Source organism: Oncorhynchus mykiss, chromosome 28 (genome assembly GCF_013265735.2).
Source record: "Oncorhynchus mykiss isolate Arlee chromosome 28, USDA_OmykA_1.1, whole genome shotgun sequence".
Taxonomy (NCBI): Eukaryota; Metazoa; Chordata; class Actinopteri; order Salmoniformes; family Salmonidae; genus Oncorhynchus; species Oncorhynchus mykiss.
The window spans coordinates 22,233,047-22,259,289 of record NC_048592.1 but is presented as its reverse complement, the minus strand read 5'-3'; the positions used below and the strand labels follow the sequence as shown (position 1 = coordinate 22,259,289).

The window sequence follows — 26,243 nt, the reverse complement described above, 5'->3', positions numbered from 1 at the left end:
TCTACAAACCATCTACTTGGGACTATCCAAATCAAGTGTTACCAAACATTCAAAACACAGTACTGTCACATTTACAGAAAGATAACATCTGTATCCAGGAGGTGGGGGACAGGGCAGAGGAAAGCACTGCTACCTTGGTAAGCGAGGGCTCTCCGGTGGCTGCCAGGGCAGGGCAGCTGCTTTGGTCCTGATGGGAGGCTGCTGCAGTGGAGGCCCACTGGTCACTGTACCCATGAGGGGTGAAGTAACCACAGTCCTGTATGCTGGAGCCCCTCTCAAACTCCTCACACATACCATCACCCTCAAAGACGTAGCACAGGCTGGGTTCACCTAGGGGAAACAATGGGAAAGATATGTGGTGAACAAGCTTCTGTCCCAAATGGCAACCTATTCCCTTCATAGTGCACTAATTTTTAAACAGGACTCAGAGGGCGCTGGTCAAACAGGACTCAGACCAAAGGAACAGTCTGCTGGGGGGATTGCATTGTATTACAATAAGTAGATGTTGTCATCAGAAAACATTCCCGGAAAGATGTGGTTCAATAAAGAGGTGTGACAATGGTTCAAACAGAGAATAAAACAGCAAAGCACTATGTAATACACCAAACATAATATATAATGTGTGAACTGTGTGAACTTTAACACCAGAGGCTGGATTTGGCCCTGTTAGTTACATACAGCTGCATGGGTAGGAGAGTTTAGTCTGTTAGTTACATACAGCTGCATGGGTAGGAGAGTTTAGTCTGTTAGTTACATACAGCTGCATGGGTAGGAGAGTTTAGTCACTGACAAGGTGTTGAATTGGAATAAATAATCCAAGGAACTATGTCTCAAAAATAAACAGTCTAGACAATATGGAATCAAACCATATTATCATCATAGCAGGTTGTTTGGATATTGTGCACTGACCATAATTTACAGTACAAAAGACAACAACCCCTGTGACAATGATAAATGTGTTTTTACTTCAGTTGTTTGTCAAAGCAATATCACTTTCAGGATAATGCAAGTTGATGTTCATGCTTCAGATACATTGACATCATGATCCAGTCTTGTGTTGTAGGAGTTAACTTGTCAAGCATCAGAATACCCAAACATGGAAGCAAATATGTGCATGACTGAGTGAGAATGAGGCACTATCTTGAATGGTGCAATGATTCCATTTTATAAATTGCAATTTATAATCTGTTTTTTTGCCAAAGTTCTTTTCCTGCTAGTCATGCCTTTTATTCCCAAAGAAAATATAACACTTTCAGTCACGGCATCTCTGAACCTTCATGGAATAGATTCATTATTTCTCCCCTGACAAAACTGAGGGGGTGTTGACGTACTAGCTAAGTAATAGATTCCCAAAACACGCATCCCAAATGGCACCCTATTCACTTTATCATCCACTGCTTAATGTTTGTATCTATTATTATGTGTATAAGAATGTATCCTTGTCTTGTCCCCCAAATCATTGATGATGCTTGAGGTGATGAAACAATTTCCCAAGTTGGGATTTAAAGTAATACTCTACCCTACTCTACTCTGGTCAAAAGTAGTGCACTATGAAGGGAATAGGCTGCCATTTTGGACATTCTCAAAATGTGTCCCTTCACTTACTTTGACAACTTGCTAAAATACAGTATGTGAGAATAAATAATGTAAATCCATTGAATTATCTTAGTTACTCTGTAACCGTTAGGCCTACTTCCTTGTGATTTATATTGTGTGTCAAATGACACATTTTCTATGAAGAAAACACGTTTCTTTAACTAAGAGCATGAGGATAAAGGAAGTGTACAAAACAATCCCCCAGCATGGTGGATAAAATTATAGGCAACACCACAACTATGAGGTTGACATTTGCTGTTGTAACTGTGCAATTTCTACTTTTAGCATGCCAAGTCTCTGAATGAATACCAGAGACAAGGCAGTGTCAGCTTGACAGCATTGTTTTGTTGTGGAAATCAAAACAAGCTAGCTGTAGTAAACTTTATAATTATATTTGATTAATGTATGGATAATGGATATTTTGGATAAATTGAGATGGTTAAGCGCAGAATGACTACAAATGACAGTATTTTGTTTATTTAATTAACCCGTTTTAAAGTGGTAGATCAGCTTTAATGTTGCAGATAGAGTGTAGCTTCCATCAATGTAATTGTCTGCATTATTTCCAATCCTCAATATATATTTTTTGAGAAAAAATAAATAAAATATATATATATATATATATATATATATATTATATCTTGTTTTATTATTTTCCCCTAACCCTACCACCCCTCCCCTAATTGGAGTAAACTAATAGACAACAACAGTTAGGCTTCTGCTTGCAGCTTATATGTAACGGATTTCCTCCTCTTCGTCTGAGGAGGTGTAGCAGGGATCGGACCAAAACGCAACGTGGTAAGTGTTCATAATGATTTATTATCAAAACAACTGAACAATCGAACAAAACAAAAATAATGTGCATAAACGAAACAGTCCTGTGTGGTGACAAACACTGACACGGAAAACAAACACCCACCAACCAAAAGTGAAACCCAGGCTACCTAAGTATGATTCTCAATCAGAGACAACTAACGACACCTGCCTCTGATTTTTTTTTCTTACCTTTATTTAACTAGGCAAGTCAGTTAAGAACAAATTCTTATTTTCAATGACGGCCTAGGAACAGTGGGTTAACTGCCTGTTCGGGGGCAGAACGACAGATTTGTTCCTTGTCAGCTTGTGTTTTGAACTTGCAACCTTACAGTTACTAGTGCAACACTCTAACCACTAGGCTACCCTGCCGGAATTGGCTTTGGGGGTGACCAGTGAAATATACCTGCTGGAGCGCGTGCTACGAGTGGGTGCTGCTATGGTGACCAGTGAGCTGAGATAAGGCGGGGCTTTACCGAGCAGAGACTTGTAGATGACCTGTAGCCAGTGGGTTTGGCGACGAGTATGAAGCGAGGGCCAACCAACGAGAGCGTACAGGTCACAATGCTGGGTAGTGTATGGGGCTTTGGTGACAAAACGGATGGCCCTGTGATAGACTGCATCCAATTTGTTGAGTAGAGTGTTGGAGGCTATTTTGTAAATTATATCGCCGAAGTCGAGGATCGGTAGGATGTTCAGTTTTACGAGGGTTTGTTTGGCAGCATGGGTGAGGGATGCTTTGTTGCGAATAGGAAGCCAATTCTAGATTTAATTTTGGATTAGAGATGTTTAATGTGAGTCTGGAAGAAGAGTTTACAGTCTAACCAGACACCTAGGTATTTGTAGTTGTCCATATATTCTAAGTCAGAACCGTCCAGAGTAGTGATGCTGGACGGGCGGGCAGGTGCGGGCAGTGAACGGTTGAAGAGCATGCATTTAGTTTTACTTGCATTTAAGAGCAGTTGGAGGCCACGGAAGGAGAGTTGTATGGCATTGAAGCTCATCTGGAGGTTAGTTAACACAGTGTCCAAAGAAGGGCCAGAGGTATACAGAATGGTGTCGTCTGCGTAGAGGTGGATCAAAGAATCACCAGCAACGAGAGCGACATCATTGATGTATACAGAAAAGAGAGTCTGCCTGAGAATTGAACCCTGTGGCACCCCCATAGAGACTGCCAGAGGTCCGGACAACATGCCCTCCGATTTGACATACTGAACTCTATCGGATAAGTAGTTGGTGAACCAAGCGAGGCAATCATTTGAGAAACCAAGGTGTTGTGGTTGACAGAGTCGAAACCCTTAGCCAGGTCGATGAATACGGCTGCACAGTAATGTCTCTTATCGATGGAGGTTATGATATCGCTTGAAGACCATCCAGTTTTGGTTTCTATTTGCCATATATTTTTAACTGTACTGTTTCACAAAAGTTCTGAACCTACATACATATTTTAGTCCCACCATTCAGCTCCACTCAACCCCTCCCATCTATCTCTGAACAACATCCAGCGTTGTTCTATTTGACATATATTTTTCAACTGTGCTGTGATGTTTCACCAAAGTTCTGAACCTATTCTCATAGTTTCTACAAATTGTAAATTAATGCTACATTTTTTTTGCTAAAAGTATTAAAAGTACAAATGACAGTATTTGTGATATGAAATCAGTGCATGGAGTTAGTGCATGGAGCTAATGAAGATGTTTGTGTTTTGCTTTTTGTGTATTGATGTTAACATCGATGTGTATATTGATGTGTATAGTGTATATTGATGTAATGTTGTGTTTGATGTTTATACAAGGCTCAAAAATCAAATGTAAAACAAGTAATGCGTGGGATAAGTGATTAATCTTTACTTAGTTACTTACTTAGTTTGTTTTGTTAAGTTGTGCCCTGTCTCTGTTGCAAGACGTACTGTAATGAATACACCCCTGGTCTAGGTGTGTTTCTGTTGTGGTCATTCCACAGACTGTAGACTGAGACCAGGATTAGGAGAGTGCTCTTGTCTGTTCTTCACTCACCATTGCAGTTGAAGCCTGACTCCATGTGGCACTTCTTAGAGCAGCCATCACCATCCAAAAGATTGCCATCATCACAGTCCTCTGTCCTACAGACACAGAGACAGCAAGGATCAGTCATCTCCATAGTCTATACATTTTCATTACAAACACACATATCCTTTGATTTCACTACATTCTCCACTGAGAGAGACCAATAAGTATGACCTATATGAGTATACTGTAGTTTGGCTTCACTTGCACACTTGATAATGTACTGTAGGCACTGCCCTAATTTATATGTTCTCTGTTACCAGGAGTTGCATGGCAAGTGGTTCAGTAACACAAGGAGTGCACAAAGAACAATGCCCAAGGACTAGTCAGCCCTTCGCCCTCTGAGTGGCCAAAATGTATCTGTCTATTACAGAATTCAGAGGACTGACTATTGAATATGATAGAAAAATACGATAGTATCCATGTTTGATTTCTATCTGAAAGTTGTTTACTGAGGATAACTGATGCTATCTATATGGATGTATTATATATGTGGTAACTTGTTTCTGTACAGGGTGACCTCTGAATTACTCCATGCAAGAAGGTTTTATTGTCTTCCCAGGAATTCTGTCTTATTTACGTTGGTCTCATACCCGACACAAGCCTTTAATTTCTGTGACACCCTGTGGAGATTGGGCCTTACTCTGTAAACTTGGTATCATTTGATTGGTCAATGGTGGTTGGTTTTGGGTTGAAAGGTTACACCTTCGGGTGTTATACATTTTATTACATGCCTTTGTTCTCTCTCATCCTGTATCCAGGCTTCCTGGGCTTCTAAGCCTCTGGCTTAATAGGCATCTCTTTGTTCATGCTTTGTCTTCTAAGATAGGCTCAGAAGTATGCTTTCTAAAGCTTGTTAATGCTTTGTAACTTAAGCTTTATGCCTTGTATTTGAATCCATCCATTGTAAAATGTTCATTTAAAATCCTCCTTTGATATAGACAATTGTATTTGTATTTGAAACTGTCCAGAGTAATGAAGGTGGACTTGTTTACCATGATTACAACATTGCTGTGTATCAATTAGTAGTATTAATGAATGCATAATATTATGGCCATTTTCCTTCTACTGTTGGTGTGGTCAACAATGGATGAGAGAGAAAAGAACATACAGTGCCTTCAGAAAGTATTCAGACCTCTTGACTTTTCCGACATTTTGCTGTGTTACAGCCTGAATTTAAAATGGATGAAATGTAGATTTTTTTTGTATTACTGGCCTACACACAGTACCCCGTAATGCCAAAGTGGAATTGTTTTTTGTTTTCATTTTCACAGTTTTTTTATGAAAAGCTGAAATGTCTTGAGTCAATAAGTATTCAACACCTTTGTTTTGGCAAGCCTAAATAAATTCAGGAGTAAAAACGTGCTTAACAAGTCAAATAAAAAAGTTGCATGGACTCTGTGTGCAATAATAGAGTTTAACATGATTTTTGAATGACTGATTCAAATGATTTTTGAATGACATCTCTGTACCCCACACATACAATTATCTGTAAGGTCTCTCAGTCGAGCAGTGCATTTCAAACACAGATGTAACCACAAAGACCAGGGAGATTTTCCAATGTTTCACAAAGAAGGGCACCTATTGGGAGATGGGTAAAAATAAAAATAAAAGCAGACATTGAATATCTCTTTGAGCATCGGGAAGTTATTAATTACACTTTGGATGGTGTATCAATACACCCAGTCACTACAAAAATACAAGCTAATTCAATTGCAGGAGAGGAAGGAAAACGCTCAGGGATTTCACCATGAGGCCATTGGTGACTTTAAAACAGTTACAGAGTGTAATGGCTGTGATAGGAGAAAACTGAGGATGGACCCCCACATTGTATTTACTCCACAATACTAACCTAATTGACAGAGTGAATGAAAGGAAGCCTGCACAGAATACAAATATCTCAAAACGTGCATCTTGCTTGCAAAAGGGCACTAAAGTAATACTGCAAAAAATATGGGAAAGCAATTCACTTTTCTCCTGAATACAAAGTGTTACGTTTGGGAAAATCCAATACAACACATTACTGAACACCACTCTCCATATTTTCAAGCATAGTGGTGGCTCCATCATGTTATGTGTATGCTTGTAATCGTTAATTAACGGCCGTGGAGTTTTCAAGGATAAAACAGAAACTGAATGGAGCTAAGAACAGGCAAAATCCTAGAGGAAAACCAGATTTAGTGTGCTTCCCACCAGACACTAGGAGATGAATTAACTTTTCAGCAGGACAATAACCCGAAAACACAACTTCAAATCTACACTGGAGTTGCTTACCAAGAAGAATATTCCTGAGTGGCCAAGTTACAATTGTGACGTAAACCTAATTTTCAATAAATTTGCAAAACTGTCTAAATACATGTTTTCACTTTGTCATTATGGGGTATTGTGTGTCGATGGGTGAGAAAAACAAACAATTTAATCCATTTTAAATTCAGGCTGTAACACAACAAAATGTGGAATAAGTCAAAGAGTGTGAATACACTCTCAAGGCACTTCATCTGGGATGTGAATACTGTGTAAACTGACTGACCCCTGGAGAAGTCCGTCACCGCAGTAGGCAGCTCCATGGGTGTAGAGGAGAGGTGGGGAGAGCTCACTGAGAAGACCGTCTGCTTCCACCTGAATTCTGTACTGGTACTCCATGTCCTTTTCAATATCACTGTATGAACACATCAAAACATGCAGCATCCATGTATAAACAGCTTTCTAACTGCATTTTTGTCTCATGGAATTCTATTCCTTTAGAATTTTAAGACATAATTGACATTTCAGATTATTTCCAGGTGGAATTGTTGCATAGAGATACAAAATGACTAAACTAAACCGATCGCTATTATTGTCAAGTAACCATTTTGAACAGCAAGGTTGTATGGAAACAACAGTGCACATAGATACACAATAAGAAACTTGTTTGTTCTTGTGTATCTGTGTCCAGAGTCACCTAGTCTTCTAAGCTTGCTGTAGGAAGCAGTGACCTTAAACCTAAACAGGAGGTACGGTGGGTACAGTGATATCATACCTCCTGTCCCAGAGCTATTGACCTGTTTTAGTCAGCTCCAAACTATAAAAAGAGCCTACCTTTGATTTCCCGGCAGCCCTCCTAGATTACCATTGTCTCCGGCCAGCTGTAAAGAATGCCTACAAAAATGCACATCCTCTACTCTCTCAGACGTGTCTGATTTCCTCCCGCCACAAATTACCCTTATTAATTATGGATCAACTCTAAGAGCCCGCTCTATCTAGCATACCACTGGAGGAGCCAGTGTGTTTTTTATTTAAGGGCTTAGACTTAGGGTAGTTTTGGGAATGATACAATCAGTTATTAATGTACAAGTCAAATGTTTATGAACCACTAGTTAGCAGAAACTAGGCTATGAGGGTCAGGAGAAAATAATACATTCTTGTCCATGGATTAACAACATCACTTTATCCTACACCTATTTCACACATACCCCAAAGGTGTTTTTTTTTACTCCTAATAGACCAAAAACGAGAGTCACATATTTAAGGATTAGGATATCAAGTGCAAACCATCTTGTTTTGCCAGCTATACCTCTTGGTGGCAGTGTAGACTCACAGTCACAATTCTTAGCCATTCTTTCATTTCTCTCCTGCAATGCACTCCACTTCTCTCTCTTTACCTCTTCCTCCAAATGACAGGCCTCTCCCTTATCATATACTAACCATGATGAGCATACAGTACAGAGCCTTCAGTGAGAGGAAATGGCTGAGCAACAGCTCCAAAGAGCCACAGGTGTTTACTGTTTTTGCTGGTCAAATTTGGTTTATATTCCAGCGACTGCCTTCCCCCAAACACAACCTCTCTGCCCTCCTCTTCCCTCCACATAACTTAATTCTCCTTGGTTTTTACATCTTTTTGCACTTAAAGCCACTTGTGGAACTTTTAGAGATGAAACCAAATGTATTCCTCAATGTGACCTCTTAAGCACATCCACCTACTCCTGCAAGTGCTTGAAAAGCAACAATATCCCAGAAAGTGGTAGTGGAAAATTACAAAATCATCCACAAAAAAAATGTGTATGATACTAATACCAAATACAAGCTGACTCTAATGAATAAAAGTAAGCTGGAACAGAATTTTCAAAAAAATATGTGAGATGGGAAATATCTTAATGTTTAGGGGGCTTACTTATGTTATGTGTAATGCAAAACTGGATGCAGATAATCAATTGAACACCTTTTCTCACTGCATGAGATTAAAATGGTTTGACGTACGCCGGAATCCCCTGAAAACGTTTCATTAAATAACGCCCTTGATGTTGGTTTGTATCAGTAGCTAGTGCTAAAAGGAATGTTGAATACATTTGGTTCTGTGTTGCGAAAACGGTGCCACACCGAAATACTTGTTAATGACACAAATCTCAGTTTCTGGGACTACAGACGATTACGTATGGTCTTTGTAAGTGACATACATTATACTTTGATCGTGATTTTTTTTGCATGTGTGTGTGTATTCTTAGGTCCACTTCTTGGAGCAGTGGTACATGACCTCAAAACAATACATCTGTGTCCACACAGGAGAAATTTCCAGACTAAGGTCAAAGTATTAGTAGTTATTAGTAGTTGCTGAATTCCAGAGTGTGCGCCTACATACAGTACAGTAGTTTGGACACACCTACTCATTCAAGTTTTTTGTTGTTGTTATTTTTACTATTTTTACATCGTAGAATAATAGTGACTACATCAAAACTATAAAATAACACATATTGAATCGTGTAGTAACCAAAAAAGTGTGAAACAAATCTAAATAAATGTAATATTTGAGATTCTTCAAAGTAGCCACCCTTTGCCTTGATGAAAGCTTTGCACACGCTTGGCATTCTCTCAACCAGCTTAACCCGGAATGCTTTTCCAACCATCTTGAAGGAGTTCACACATATGCTGAGCACTTGTTGGCTGCTTTTCCTTTACTCTGCAGTCAAACTCATCCCAAACCATCTCAATTGGGTGATTGTGGAGGCCAGGTCATCTGATGCAGCACTCCATCACTCTCCTTCTTGGTCAAATAGCCCTTACACAGCCTGGAGGTGTGTTTTGGGTCATTGTCTTGTTGAAAAACAAATTATAGTCTCACCAAGAGCAAACCAGATGGGATGGCGTATCGCTGCAGAATGCTGTGGTAGCCATGCTGGTTAAGTGTGCCTTGAAATCTAAATAAATCACTGACAGTGTCAGCAAAGCACCATCACACCACCTCCTCCATGGGAACCACACATGCAGAGATCATTCGTTCACCTACTCTGCGTCTCACAAAGACACAGCGGTTGGAACCAAAAATCTCAAATTTGGACTCATCAGACCAAAGGACAGATTTCCACCGGTCTAATGTCCATTGCTCGTATTTCTTGGCCCAAGCAAGTCTCTTCTTATTGGTGTCCTTTAGTAGTGGTTTCTTTTCAGCAATTCGACCATGAAGGCCTGATTCACGCAGTCTCCTCTGAACAGTTGATGTTGCGATGTGTCTGTTTCTTGAACTCTGTGAAGCATTTATTTGGACTGCAATCTGAGATGCAGTTAACTCTAAAGAACTTATCCTCTGCAGCAAAGGTAACTCTGGGTCTTCCATTCCTGTGGCGGTCCTCACGAGAGCCAGTTTTATCACAGCCCTTGATGGTTTTTGCGACGGCACATGAAGAAACTCTCAAAGTTCTTGACATTTTCAGGCTTGACTGACCTTTATGTCTTAAAGTAATGATGGACTGTCATTTCTCTTTGGTTATTTGAGCTGTTCTTGCCATAATTTGGACTTGGTCTTTTACCAAATACGGCAATCTTCTGTATACCACCCATACCTTGTCACAACACAACTGATTTGCTCAAATGCAATAAGAAGGAAAGAAATTTCACAAATTGACTTTTAACAAGGCACACCTGTTAATTGAAATGCCTTCTAGGTGACTACCTCATGAAGTTGGTTGAGAGAATGCCAAGAGTGTGCAAAGTTGTGTTCAAGGCAAAGGGTGGCTACTTTGAAGAATCTCAAATATAAAATATATTTGAATTTGTTTAACACTTTTTTGGTTACTACATGATTCTATATGTGTTATTTCATAGTTTTTATGTCTTCACTATTATTCTACAATGTAGAAAATAGTAAAACAAATAAATAAAAACCCTTGAATGAGTAGGTGTGTCCAAACTTTTGACTGGGACTGTATATCTGTCGGTGTCAATATTACTGTACCTGTCTGTAAATGTAAGCAGAGTTTGCTGGACCAGATCGCCTGAAAATGGCGGTTGCCGGACAACTCGGTAGATCAGAGGCTGGCAACTGGAGCAGAGAGGATTATGGGGGCCAGAAGTAAGCAGAACAGCGTCAATCTCCATCTTCTCATCAAAGGTGCTCAGTTTGACAGCTGCCACCCTTTTTTCGGTGTGCACATGTAGGGTGAGGGGCACATCACAGAAGACGTGCTGTGGACCCATGTCTAGAGACTCGTCTGTGTCTGTTATTAGCTCGATGTTGGTAATCACCTGGTTATCTGTAGAGACAACATGGTGGATAATTATAAGCTGTATAATCAAGCCGTTCCAGAGTAGTGCACATGCTTGGCCCTTTATTTATTCATAAATACCTAGGACAAATAACTGGTGTAACTTCACATTACCTGCTCAGATGAAGAGCCAAAACATTATCATTCATGTAGACACAACGTGTGGCTTGTATTGTGGAGAGTTTCAGCAATGCTAAATGTACACCATTGAAGACCACTAGAATGAACCCGGGACCCACCGGCTGAGATGTAGGTGACCCACACAGTGAGGCTGTCAGGGACCACAAGGTGGAGGAAGCGCAGCATCAGGACGCAGCCCTCGGTTTCAGGGCAGGGAGACGTCACATTGGCATCATACAGGCTGAGTTCTGGACTCCAGGCCTGTAGGCTTGGCTCACAGGTCTGGTATACATCTGGAGGGCCTGTAAACGCACACACGCACACAGACACACACACACACACACACTGGTCTTACAATATATACACCTACTGTACATGCGTCCTAAATGGCCCCCTATACCCTTTATATTGCACTACTTTTGACAAGGGTCCATAGGGGTCTGGTCAAAGGTAGTGTACTATATAGTAAATATGGTGCCATTTGGAATGCAACCAAAAAAAGGGAAAAGTTACAACAGATATAGCAGATAGGCCTACAACTTTTTTCTACATCCAAGCCTTCTCAACTGATGACATGCACAGTACCTTCCCACCCACACTGATAAAATGCGGAGAGCTACAATTAATTGGTTTCAAAGGTAGGCCCTCTGTTGTCTTTAATTAGCGCAGTATCTTTACTAAAGTTGTGAAATGATTTGAATCACTGAAAAACCATTACTGAACTATTATTAAAGAGGGCTAGTAGAGAGTACAAGCTATGTTCTGAGGGAGAATCATACAGTAGAGCGAGACTGGGAAAATCACATGACCTGGTTTTGGACTGGACTGGTATTTTCCTAACCATCCTCTAGAAAACAACATACCCAGGTGCAACTTTACACAGGAAAGGAATCAATTTCTTAATTGGGACAGACAGGGCTCACAAAACAATTTATAAAGCATGTTAATTTCCTCTGTGGTAAAAGAGGAACAGCAGCATGTCGTGTGTCTCAGCAGAGCACTGAAATAAACTGCCGAATGGAGAGGGATAGAGGGAGAGAGCCTTCAGCAGTAGCCCCAGCCAGCCAATGCCTGAGCTTCTGCTATCTGCACCCAATGTGGCTCCTTCACATGTGTGGATTTGTGCAGGGTAAACATCAGCACGCCAAGTCAAACCATAAAACTAAATTGGTCAGATAAACAGAGAAAGGCCTCAACACAGGCCCAGATTAATCACTGTATCAGATGTGGCAAACGGCTCCCACAGGAAAGCCTAGTAGGAAAGCCTAGTGCTTCAAGATCTTAGTGTGTCATCCTTCCTACTTTCAGCAACTTAACCATGTCACTACTTTTCCCCTTTCTCAAGATGAAATAGACTCCCCGGGTCTGGAAATTAATGCTTGGGTTTCAGTGGAGGAACACATCAAAGGGAGGATATGTTTCTGTGAAAAGAATGATGTAGCCTAGATAAAGTATTTTACCTGATATAAATGTTCCTTTCGTCTGAGTGTGCCAGAGCCGCAGAATAACTGATGAATTTACTAACGCTCAACACCGGTTGAATATGGCTGGTGTCAGTAAATGTCAGCAAAAAAGCGTAATTAAATTGTTGCCAGGAGCACAATTACAACCACCAACACTCTGGAAAACAAGAAAACAGTTTAACCAGCTCTGCTAGGGCGAGTAAAATGGTCAGAGTTTGGGTGGGGGTTAAAGCTTAAGATGATTCTTATGGCACTGAACTTTATTTTACTATTCATATTTTTGACTACTTTTACTTTTACTTCACTACATTCCTAAAGAAATGTATTACTCAATACATTTTCCTGATACCCAAAAGTACTTGTTACAATTTGAATGCTTAGCAGGACAGAAAAATTGTCCAATTCACACACATCATGAGAACATCTCTTGTCATCCCTACTGCATCTGATCTGGTGGATTCACTAAACACATGCTTCGTTCGTAAATTATGTCTGAGTGTTGGAGTGTGCCCCTGGCTATCTGTAAATGATGTCTGGGTGTTGGAGTGTGCCCCTGGCTATCTGTAAATGATGTCTGGGTGTTGGAGTGTGCCCCTGGCTATCTGTAAATGATGTCTGGGTGTTGGAGTGTGCCCCTGGCTATATCTGTAAATGATGTCTGGGTGTTGGAGTGTGCCCCTGGCTATCTGTAAATTAAAAAAACAAGAACATTGAGCTATCCGGTTTGCTTAATATAAGGAATGTCAAATGATTTATACTTTTACTTTTGATACTTAAGTATATTTAAAAACAAATACTTTTAGAATTGTTCAAATTTTGTCAGAAAGTTGTTTTCATTGCAAGTTAAAGCTTACTGTTAGCTAGCTAGCTAGCTGACATTAGATGGCTGGCTCGCTGGCTAACATTACGTTTATGATCTGTGTGTAGTAATGTTATCTCAGAATTTCGCATTGCTAGTTATAGCCTGATGTTAGCTAGCTAACTAGCTAATATTGAACCTATTTGGTTAACTTTAGCTAGCTATGACAATCGGATTGTATTGCTAGTGCTCTATGGATTAGGATTATGGTTCATTTTTTCACTAGTGAGCTTGCTAGCTACATGTCGAAACAAAATACCCCAAGTTAAAGCTTACTGTTAACTAGCTAGCTGACATTAGATGGCTGGCTCGCTAGCTAACATTACGTTTATGATCTGTGTGTAGTAATGTTATCCCAGATTTCCATTTCGCATTGCTAGTTATCGCCTAATGTTAGCTAGCTAACTAACTAATATTAAACCTATTTGGTTAATTAACTTTAGCTAGCTTTGACAATCGGTTTGTATTGCTAGTGCTCTATGGATATTAGGATTATGGTTCATTGTTTAGCTAGCATGTCTTAACAAAAGACTCCACTTAGCTAGATGATCACATGACCCATCAAGTTAGCCAAGTGTGTCTGACGGAGATGACGGCTATCTATTGTATAATAATGCCAAAATATTTGTATCTGGAATTTGTCTTTCATCATCATTAGAACATTCCTGACCGTCCTCCACCATTCATACAAGGAGAATGGTCTAAGGCCTCCCATCAAAAAGAGAGATGGCCCAAGCAAGCACAGGTTACACCTGTAGCATGAGGACTTGCAGCGAGGGGTGAACTTCATCAACAACTACGCAGAGGATAATGTAATATTATTACCAGGACACCACCCAGGACACAAACACTTTGGTGGAAAGTTGCTGCCATCCCATGTGACAAAAGCAGCAGTGTGGCATCTCTACAAGGAATCGATGACAACACTTGGTATGTAAAGCATAAACAACACATTTTGATTATTTAATTGACCTAAAACATGATTGGCACTACTTTTATTGATCTTACATTATTGTAAGTGCTATCATGTTATCATTTTAAAACTTCTTGGCGCACCCATCCCGTTAGCGGGATCATTTTTGTCAACATCCGCTGAATTGCAGAGCGCCAAATACAAATTAAATTACTAAAAATATTTAATTTTCATGAAATCACAAGTGCAATATAGCAAAACACAGCTGAGCTTCTTGTTAATCCACCTGGCATGTCAGATTTCAAAAAAGCTTTACAGCAAATACTATTCAAGCATTTATGTTAAGGACATCTCTCTCAGCAGACAAAACATTACAAAGTAGTAAAAAGTAGTAGCAGATTAGATAGATTGGTCACAAAAGTCAGAAAAGCAATAAAATGAATCGCTTACCTCCGATGATCTTCGGATGTTTGCACTCACGAGACTCCCAGTTACACAATAAATGTTCCTTTTGTTCCATAAAGATTATTTTTATATCCACATTTAGTTGGCGCGTTTTGTTCAGAAATCCACAGGCTCGAGCGGTCACGACGGGGCAGACGAAAATTCCAAATAGTATCCATAAAGTTCGTAGAAACATGTCAAACGTTTTTTATAATCAATCCTCAGGTTGTTTTTACAATAAATAATCGATAATGTTTCAACCGGACCGTCTGCTCCAAGCTGTTGCGCATGCAAAACTCTGCTGGCACCCAGCCATCCACTGACTCGATGTGATAATTTTTGCTCATTTTTCAGAATAGAAGTCTGAAACTATGTCTAAAGACTGTTCGCACCATGTGGAAGCCATAGGGAAAGGAATCTGGTTGATATCCCTTTAAATGGAGGGAAGGCATGCAATGGAACAGGGATATTAGTTTCTCTTAGGCCCTTCCTTGTTGGATTTTCCTCAGGTTTACGCCTGCAATATTAGTTCTGTTATACTCACAGACAATATCTTGACAGTTTTGGAAACTTTAGAGTGTTTTCTATCCTAATCTGACAATTATATGCATATTCTAGATTCTGGGCCTGAGAAATAGGCAGTTTCGTTTGGGTACGTTTTTCATCCAAACATCAAAATACTGCCCCCTACACTCAACAGGTTTTAACTTCCAATTTCCAAGATGTTTCTGTATGCAGTGCTGCTGCTCTGCACATTTGTAGGTAAATGAAAGTTACCTGATAATGATTTATACAAAAATTATATGATATATCTTAATGTTATATCTTAATGTTATTTTGTTGTTTGCAGGTGCACTATCCTTCTGACCATATGCAGCCAGGTCCCATCTACCTTTTAACTCCTCGCAAGTGTGGCTTGTTTGGTGTCTGCTGTGAAGGAACACCACAACAAGTCAACTACTTGATTGATGAAGGCATGTCATCCAGCAAAGGCAGCAGTGCAGTCATCAACTACATGCACCATTTCTTCACCAACTAAGGAGTTTGGGAATCACTTGTGGCCCTGAATTGTGATAACTGCAGTGGCCAAAACAAGAACAAGTTTGTGCTCTGGTATTGTGCCTGGCAGACCACGCACAAGCTCCACCACAGTCTGGACCTTCACTTCCTGATTACAGGCCACACCAAGTTTGCCCCCAGCTGGTGCTTTGGCCTCATCAAGCAGCGCTTCATAAAAACCAGAGGGAACACTTTGTCTGAGATTGCTGATGTTGTGAAGGACAGCACTGTGACAGGGGTCAACATTCCAAAGCTGGTTGGACTGGAGGATGGTACAGTGCTGGTGGAAAGCTATGGCTAGTAACAACACCTGACTCCGTACTTCAGGAAGCTGCTACAGTTCAAGCAGTACCAGCACTTCAGGTGAATATAATCTTCATTGCATTGTATGAGGTTATTCTTCTTATCTTAAGTCAAACTAAATGCATGCTCTTCAACCGATTGCTGCCCGCACCTGCCCGCCCATCCAGCATCACTACTCTGGACGGTTCTGACTTAGAATATGTGGACAACTACAAATACCTAGGTGTCTGGTTAGACTGTAAACTCTCCTTCCAGACTCACATTAAGCATCTCCAATCCAAAATGAAATCTAGAATCAGCTTCCTATTTCGCAACATTCCTATTCCTTCACTCATGCTGCCAAACATACCCTCGTACAACTGACCATCCTACCGACCCTGGACTTTGGAACATAGAATGCCCACCCAAATCACACCCTGACCAAACCAAAATAGAGACATAAAAATCTCCAAGGTCAGGGCGTGACAGATGCAGTCTATCACAGTGCCTTCCGTTTTGTCACCAAAGCCCCATATACTACCCACCACTGCAACCTGTATGCTCTCGTTGCCTGGCCCTCGCTTCATACCCGTCGCCAAACCCACTGGCTCCAGGTCATCTACAAGTCTCTGCTAGGTAAAGCCCCGCCTTATCTCAGCTCACTGGTCACCATAGCAGCACCCACCCGTAGCACGCGCTCCAGCAGGTATATCTCACTGGTCACCCCCAAAGCCAATTCTTCCTTTAGCCGCCTTTCCTTCCAGTTCTCTGCTGCCAATGACTGGAACGAACTGCAAATATCACTGAAGCTGGATACTCATATCTCCCTCACTAGCTTTAAGCACCAGCTTTCAGAGCATCTCACAGATCACTGCACCTGTACATAGCCCATCTGTAAACAGCCCATCCAACTACCTCATCCCCATACTGTATTTATTTATCTTGCTCCTTTGCACCCCAGTATCTCTACTTGCACAGTCATCTTCTGCACATCTACCATTCCAGTGTTTAATTGCTATATTGTAATTACTTTGTCACCATATTTATTGCCTTACCTCCATTATTTACCTCATTCGCACACACTGTATGTATACTTTTTTTCTTTTTTTCTACTGTATTATTGACTGTATGTTTGTTTATTCCATGTGTAACTCTGTGTTGTTGTATGTGTCAATCTGCTGTACTTTATCTTGGCCAGGTTTCAGTTGCAAATGGGAACTTGTTCTCAACTAGCCTACCTGATTAAATAAAGGTGAAATAAATAAAAAATATATACAATAATCTAAACATGGGAGGTGAGTTGATGTTGTGCAATGTTGTAATGTCTTCATTTTTTTGTTATTTCCTTTTTTACAGCTTCGATGCTCTGGAGCCGGGTGTTGTGGTCGCCAAGGAGCATTCGGACTCAGTCGGGACCAGGTTTCAGCTGCTGCGCAAAGCTGACAGCCTTCCTCCCATAGATGTTCTGCTTGTACAAGCACCACCTGGACTGGACACAGCTAGACAAACTTATGTTTTTGAGAAGATATGGGAGTTTTGCGACGAAGAGGCTGTGGGCAACACATGCCCTGCACCAAAGTCAAGGGCAGGACAGAAACAGGCTCTCCGGATATAGATTCCCTTGTTCGTGCGTGGTTCGCACGGACCAGTCATCAGCACTATCTGCAGTGCCTCTATTCAAATGACTCTGTCCTAACACACACCATACGTTGCAGTTACTATTTATGCATATAACTACCTCATCTATCACTGAAATTGTTATTGATAATGTTCTTGTACATACTGTATATTCTTTTATTTATATTGACGCTATCTATTTCTGATATTGCTTCTATGCAAGTAACCATTTGTACGTTTACACCTTCTGTAGAGACCCATCCACTTGGCAATATGTGGCTGAGGGTTATAGCATTTCTTTCACATGACCCATCAATTTAGACATGTGTGTCTGGATAAGCGTCATCTAATATTTATTTTAAAAAATATCTGAGTCAACATGGGCCAGCATCCCTGTGGAACACTTTCAACACCTTGTAGAGGCCATGCTCAAATTGAGGGTGTTCTGAGGGCAAAGGGGGTGCAACTCAATATTAGGATGTTTTGTACACTCAGTGTACAAAAGGCCTCATTAATTTTTAAATTGATAAAACTTTTGTTTTCCTGTTCTAGCAGAAGTTCTCAAGGCCCATGAATGAACTCCATGGCTTAAACATGGACAAGCAGGTAATAGAACTCTCTCCCATAAACTACACTACAGTACACAAAAAAAGCCAACAGACTGTGTGTCTCCCCCAGAATTATAGATTCCATTCTTTTCTCCTGGCTAATGCTATAATTGTATTTATTGTTATTAAAAGTAATGCATGGAGAGTTCTCACTAATCCGGACGCTTTTAAGAAATCCTATGACAACCTCCGATGAGCCATCAAACAGGGAACGCATCAATACAGGACTAAGACAGAATCCTACTACGCCGGCTCTAATGCTCATCGGATGTGGCAGGGCTTGCAAACTATCAAACATTTGAAAGAAAAACCCAGCTGTGAGCTGCCCAGTGAAGCAAGCTTACCAGATGACCTAAATGCCTTCTATGCTGACTTCGAAGCATGAAACACTGAACCATGCATGAGAGAACCAGCAGTTCCAGATGACTGTGTGATCTCGCTCTCGGTAGCCAATGTGAATAGGACCTTTCATTAAGCAGGTTAACATTCACAAGGCTGCAGGGCAAGACTGATTACCAGGACGTGTACTCAGAGCATACGCTGACCAGCTGGCAGGGGACTTCACTGACAATTTCAACCTCTCCCTAACCCAGTCCATAATACCTACAGTTGAAGTCGGAAGTTTACATACACCTTAGCCAAATAAATTCCTGACATTTTATCATAGTAAAAATTCCCTGTCTTAGATCAGTTAGGATCACCACTTTATTTTAAGAATGTGAAATGTCAGAATGATAGTAGAGCGAATTATTTTTTTCAGCTTTTATTTCTTTTGTCACATTCCCAGTGGGTCAGAAGTTTGCCTACACTCAATTAGTATTTGGTCGCATTGCCGTTAAATTGTTTAACTTGGGTCAAACGTTTCGGGTAGCCTTCCACAAGTTTCCCACAATAAGTTGGGTCAATTTTGGCCCATTCCTCCTGACAATTCTGGGGTAACTGAGTCAGGTTTGTAGGCCTCCTTGCTCGCACATGCTTTTTCAGTTCTGCCCACACATTCTTTATAGGATTGAGGTCAGGGCTTTGTGATGGCCACTCCGATACCTTGACTTTGTTGTCTGTAGCCATGAAAAGCTTTGAAAGGCTGGTCATGGCTCACATCAACACTATCATCCCAGACACCCTGGACCCACTCCAATTCACATCCCGCCCCAACAGATCCACAGGTGACACAATCTCTATTGCATTCCAACTGTCCTCTCCCACCTGGACAAGAGGAACAACTATGTGAGAATACTGTTAATTGACTACAGCTCAGTGTTCAACACCATAGTGCCTTCCTAGCTCATCACTAAGCTCAGGACCCTGGGACTGAACACCTCCCTCTGCAACTGGATCCTCCGGTCTTCCTAACCAGGCTGTCCCCAGTTGGTGAGGGTAGGCAACAACACATTCCCCACACTGACTCTAAACATGGGTGCGCCTCAGGGGTGGGTGTTTAGTCCCCTCCTGTACTCCCTGTTCACCCACAATTGCGTATATTACAACTCCAACACCATGATTAAGTTTGCTGATGACACGACAGTGTCTGACGATGAGTAGGCCTGGCGATGAGACTGCATATAGAGAGGAGGTCAGTGACCTGGCAGTGTGGTGCCAGGACGACAACCTCTTCCTCAACATCAGCAAGAGCAAATGAGCTGATTGTGGGCTAAAGGAAATGGAGGGGCCATGCACGCCCCCATCCACATCAACAGAGCTGTAGTGGAGGGGGTTGAGAGCTTCAAGTTCCTCGGTGTCCACATCACTAACGGATTTACATGGTCCACACACACCAACACAGTTGTGAAGAAGGCACGACAACACCTCTTCTCTCTCAGGACGTTGAAAAGATTTAGCATGGGCCCTCAGATCCTCATAAAGTTCTACATCTGCACCATTGAGAGCATCTTGACTGGGTACATCACCACTTGGTATGGGAACTGCATGGTATCCGACTGCAAGGGATTACAGAGGGTAGTGCGCACGGCCCAGTACATCTCTGGGGCCGAGCTCCCTGCCATCCAGGACCTCTATACCAGGTGGTGTCAGAGGAAGGCCCTAAAAATTGTCAAAGACGCCAGCTACCCAAGTCACAGACTATTCTCTCTGCTACCACATGGCAAGCGTTACCGATGCACCAAGTCTGGAGCCAACATTACCCTGAACAGCTTATACCCCGATGCCATAAGACTATTAAATAAATAATTAACCAAATAGCTACCCGGACTATCTGCATGGACTCTCTTTGCACTAACTCTTTTGACTCATCACATATGCTGATGCTACTGTTATCTATCGTGTTTCCAAGTCACTTTACCACTACCTATAGTATATGTACTGTACATATTTACTTCCAATTACCTCGTACCCCTGCACATAGACTTGGTACTGGTACCCTGTGCATACAGCCAAGTTATCATTACTCTTTGTGTATTTATTCAATGTGTTAATATTTTCAATATTTTTCTCTCTGCATTGTTGGGAAGGGCCTGTAAAGTAAACATTTCATTGTTAGTGTACACCTGTTGTTCATGAAGCATGTGCTAAATAACATTTGATTTAATTTTAACTTGATTTTGATTTCTGTGTCTCTTTTCAAAGCATAAATTCCATCTGAGAATTTCCACATATTTTCGTCGAATTTTATAAAGAGTTTATACACGTAATGTCAAAAGACTGGGCTTCTGTACACTCAAAGAATCTTGATTGGGATAATAAGGAACTGTTACATAAAGCAAAAGGTTTTAAAGCTCTACAGGATACATCATTTTTATGACAGTTTAATGTTCCACAGCACCCAACATTACCAAAAGTTGACCCTGCCAATAATAAGTTATTTAGCCTGGCAATTATCATTTAATGATTATCGTATTTTTCTCCAGACAGTCTTTATCCTTGCATGCACCTTACCCACAGGAGAACAGGGGACCCCCTGGCAGAAAGACAGAAACTAAACTGTAACTGAATGTTTTGTGTATGTTCAAAATGGACACTAAAATCAGTCATTTTTTTCAGACAATGAATACATGCCTACTTTATTATGTGTTTGGGGTGTCAGAGACATGTCACTGAGTGTGCAAGCTCTGAGACTTCTTTCCTGGACTGTTTACTAGTGGCCAATGTAATTATCATAGTATATGCCATTTATCAGACACTTTTATACAAATGTATTTACAGAGGTGCATGCATACATGTTGTTATGGGTGGACTCATCAGGAATTTAACCCACAACCCTGATGTTGCAAGTGGCATGCGCCACCAATCTGAGTCACACAGGCCCATGAGTGGCTAAAGAAAAATACTGACCAGTAGCCTCTTCAGGTGTCCAGTATCCAGAGGAGTCACAGACCCGTGGCGAGGTGGCCTCATAGGCATACTGATGGAACACACCATCTGCCTCACAGTCCCTGCAGTTTACACTATCCACTGTAGGAGAACTGTCAATAGAGTTGCTCAAATGTAAGTATCAGAAAATATTTTCAATTGTCATAATCATTCATGAATATCTAGATCTGCATCCCAAATGGCACCCTATTCCCTTTATAGTGCACTATGGGCTCCCAATGGGCACTGGTTAAAAGTAGTGAGCTATGTAGGGAATTGAAACCATTTGGGATGCATCCTATCTCATTAATGTTGATATGAGAAAAAATGTAGCTACACAATTATTCTACCTTTGATGAAGTGGCCCTCTTACAGGTGGAAGCCAATGAATGGAGACCGAATCTGAGCTCTTTCCTATCACCATGGGCTTGAGAGGGATGGGGGTGGGCCTTCTCCCTTTCAGCCAGTTCTCGTAGACTAGATCCATATAACAATGCATCCGAGCCACTTGATTTGGTGTGAAATGGTTGGTGCAGTTATCGTCTCAGGAGAAGAAGTGAAAATAGAGTAGAGTCAATGTTCCCAGCGGAAATCATCTAACATTAAACAGCCAAGAGAATTTTGATCACTCAAGTTTGATGTGGATGAATGATCAATACTATGCAATCCCTAGTCCAAATGCAATACACTTGGACGTAACCTAATACTGTATATACAGTAGACCTTTGTGGTCTTGCAGTAGGAATACAGCACCACAGCCTCATTCTAGGGATGTGTCCCAAACAGAACCCTATTCCTTTTATAGTGTACTACTTTTGACCAGGGACCATAGGGCCCAGGTCAGAAGTAGTGCACTGTGAAGGGATAAACTGGGATGCAGTCTAGCTTATGTTGACAGCATTGCAGAGAGGTTACAGTAGACCTACCTGTGTAACTCATGTAGTTGTTGTATGGTGTGTCCTGGTAGAGCGTTATCCCACAGGTGTCGTTTACATAGCCAGGGTCATGGCAGGCCTTTGACTTTGGTGTAGGAGCCGTGTCTGCACATAAGTCTCCTGTCTCCATGGAGGGAGTGGTCTCCTGACAGGGGTCATCACAGGACTCCCGCTCACTGACCCCCTTGAAGACATGATACAGTCCAAAGATATGGCCCATCTCATGGATCATTGTGTTATTGTGTCCGACGGTGCCAAAGTAGGATGGATTGAGCACCATTCCACCTGTGGATAGGATCGGATGATATCGGTGTCATGTTACCACTCTAACAGAACTCAACAGGTGGTGAGATAGCTGAAATAGTCTGCCTTTGTTGCTTCCCAAATAGCTAGGTGGTATTTCTTAGAGCCCGTAAATAACTTTCTATCCCAGACGATGGATCTAGCTCCATGATCACAGTGGGACATCAATTGTTCTGGGTGAAGATGAATCAGACACAATCTCTATTTATGTCTATTTCATTCACTGTGTCAATGTTTTCTGTGTGTTTCTTGACTAGCTAGTCAAGCTTGCCATCTCAAGCAAACAGTCGAACACATTTTGTCTGACAAGCTTCTGAATAATAACATGTTAACATTTGGTTTTATAAGCAACTAATGTCATAAAAACCTTAAACGATGTGACATTTATAACCACTTAGACATGAGGCAACCCGTCAGCAGTTTTAACTCAGCATGTAAGAAACAAGTATAGTGCTATCCCCAGAAATAATTTGCATAATTTCTTATGATGTAATTTATGGAATATGGAAGCAGTGGTTATTGCCCAATATTAACTTTAAGAGCTGGAATAGAATAAAAATGCTATTTGTTTTCTAATTAGAAACACTATTCAATTTGTGAGGACATCCGCTGGGCCCGTTGAGACAACTTCACTTTAATAGCACATTTATAGCCTGTAAATAGTGGCAGATGTATTTCAGGGTTCTGCTTCAACATTCACTTCGGTGGAGAATATTTTCTGGTACAATCGAAGTTAATTGGTAGAGGATCCTCTTGTCAGATGAAGATTTACTGACCGTAAGTCCTGATGGGACTCATTAAAAAGGTTCTCATGGTTTGTCCTCAGACATAAATCATCAGGTCTGGGTAAACATACAGTGGGCTTGAAATGATTGACAGCCTGATAAAGATGAGCAAAAGTGACTTCAGAAAAAATAAATAATTCAAATACTGAGCTATATTATATGCAAAACAAATTGGAAAATGATTTTATTTTATACTAATACAATTGCTCAGAGAATGAGATGTTGTTCAATAAGTAATACTTTTTTCTCAAAATTATTGACACCCCTGTTTTCAATGCCTTTCAAAACCTCACCTTGGATTTGAAACTTTGATCTTATCGGACTATTGGTCCTGGGGCCAAGGTCAACGGCATCATGAACTTTACCCAGTACCAGGACATTTAAACCAAAAACCTGGTTGCCTCTGCCAGGAGGCTGAAACTTGGCCATAAGTGGATCTTCCAGCAAGACAATAACCCACATCAAAATACACAAATATATGATTAATTGGTAAAAAATAAAAAATACATCTAAATTTTGCAATGGCCATCTCAGTCTCTGGACTTGATACCCATTGAAAACATGTGCTTTGAATTGAAGAGGGCAGTCCATAAGTGCTGACAAAGGATATCAAGGATCTGGAAGGATTCGGTATGGAGGAATAGGCTAAGATCCCTCCCACTGTGTTCTCCAACTCATAAAAATTTTTAGAACAAGGCTCAGTGCCCTTATTCTCACAAGGTATTGAGGCATTGAAGGGAATTAATTTTATGATTTTGAACCCTACCTTTTTGAGAGAAAAAAAGTATTACTTGTTAAACAAAACCTCTTTCTCTGAGCAATTGTACAAGAAGTATACAATTTCCCCAATTTTTTGAGCATACAATATAGCTCAGTATTTTAATAATTTATTTTATACAGTAATTTTTGCTCATTTTTATCAAGGGTGCCAATCATTTCGGACCCCACTATATATATTCCTGTGTCATCTGATATACAAGCTTGACAGTTTGTTACAAAATAAGACTGTGAAAAGTAACTACACAACTGACACTACAAAGTCTCTCTTCTCTCTTACAGTCGTGGCACCACTGCGTCTTTCCTCGTATCATTCATGGCTTTGAGTGAAATATCCTCAATTCTGGGAGCTATGGGGTTCAAAGAGGGGAGGGAAACCTGCAAGACGACGGTCCATCAGGGACACATCAGAGAAAGCCCAGCCCAAAACACTGACTGGCTTGTTGATGCAGTTCAACCCTGAGGACGAAGAAAAGGACATCTGTGCTGGAATGCTCCGCACGCCATCCCCAGGGCCCATAATGAATGTGCCAGGAGGTAAGACACAACCCAGAGGGAACACAACAACAAACCTGATTGAACAGAGAATAATACTTTAAAGGGGTTTCACTCCCCGGCCAAGCACTCTTTGTGAGTGATTTAAAGCTCTTCAGTAGATGGAAGAGAATACACAGACGAGAATAGAAGACGAAAGGATAATTTACAAGAAGCAACTTGACTGTAACATAGTACAGTCTTTTTTTATTTGGTAGAGCAATTTCTTTAGTAATACACAGCCAAAATAATACCAGCCAAACCAATTAGAAAAATACCTTCCCACTTCAGGTAAAGTTTGGATTTATGAAAGAGCTGGATGTGAGGAGAAAACTCTTAGCTTTAACGAGTGCTTAAACAGTCAAATGGGCTGGCAGCGATGTATAAATGGCAAAAGGGCATTACCCTGGCATTTCTGGTTTTTGTTTGGTTGTTGTTGGGATTGTCTTTACAGTGGAAAGCCCTAATCATTAGGAGGCAATCTGCCGGGAAATCTATGCACGCTACAAGTGTTTTCTTTTATACCCAGGATTAAGGCTCATTAATCTTGCTACGGCTAATACTGAGAACAAAGAGTGGAGGGCAAGAGATGAGGATAGTGAGGGGGAGAGTGAAGAAGGAAGAGAGTGAATGAGTGGGAGGGAGGGAGTGTGAGAATGAGATGGGGAGAGAGAGAATCATAACCAGATTTTGAAGACAAGGGCAATGCCTACCTGCACCTCTTCTGCTTTTTACTTTGGTGTAACTTTTACTGAACACAATCCAGTGGGAGGCAATGTAATCCAGTTTGGCACGTTTTAGCATGCATATCATTTTGAAGGGATTGTGTAGCTCAATGACCTTTGTGTTTGATTCAGGTAAAGACAGAAGGAAGGGGTGTAGCAGTAGCTTACCCTGATGGTTGAGGGCCTCCTTTGCCCATGGCCAGGTTGCAGCCCCTGCTAACTCTTCACGGGCTGAGTTGTTGGCAAAGAAAACATTGAGGGTGTCTGTGCTGCTCAGGTGCAACACCTCTTTCAGTTCCTTTACACTCATATAGGCTCTGCAACAGGGAGAAGAAGTATATGTCATTAGCATTTTTTCCCCCTTGTATTCCCTGCTTTTAATCTGGGTCAATTTGACAGTTTGTTTTCACAATCCTTACTCTAGAATATGTCACGTCATTTTGATCTTCTGCTGTTATAGCTGGAAAGCCTTTGCACCTATCACTGGCCCATTCGTTTGAAATGCCCTTTCCAAACCTGCCAAATAGTCTAGCCCATTAATTGA

At 41.0% G+C, this 26,243-nt stretch overlaps 1 protein-coding gene across 1 annotated transcript in view; it reads right to left on the bottom strand.

Annotated features, from left to right (window-relative positions):
- Window positions 1-26,243, bottom strand: part of pappa2 (pappalysin 2) — a 59,501-nt gene that overhangs the window by 21,605 nt on the left and 11,653 nt on the right. Inside the window, exons 3-11 of the mRNA XM_036966716.1 lie at window positions 25,868-26,016; window positions 22,567-22,860; window positions 21,991-22,183; window positions 21,623-21,753; window positions 11,209-11,391; window positions 10,660-10,957; window positions 6,985-7,113; window positions 4,425-4,510; window positions 134-330 (exon numbers count right to left, since the gene is read on the bottom strand). Of these exons, the coding sequence (XP_036822611.1) occupies window positions 134-330; window positions 4,425-4,510; window positions 6,985-7,113; window positions 10,660-10,957; window positions 11,209-11,391; window positions 21,623-21,753; window positions 21,991-22,183; window positions 22,567-22,860; window positions 25,868-26,016 (1,660 nt within the window). The remainder of the gene's footprint in view (window positions 1-133; window positions 331-4,424; window positions 4,511-6,984; window positions 7,114-10,659; window positions 10,958-11,208; window positions 11,392-21,622; window positions 21,754-21,990; window positions 22,184-22,566; window positions 22,861-25,867; window positions 26,017-26,243) is intronic.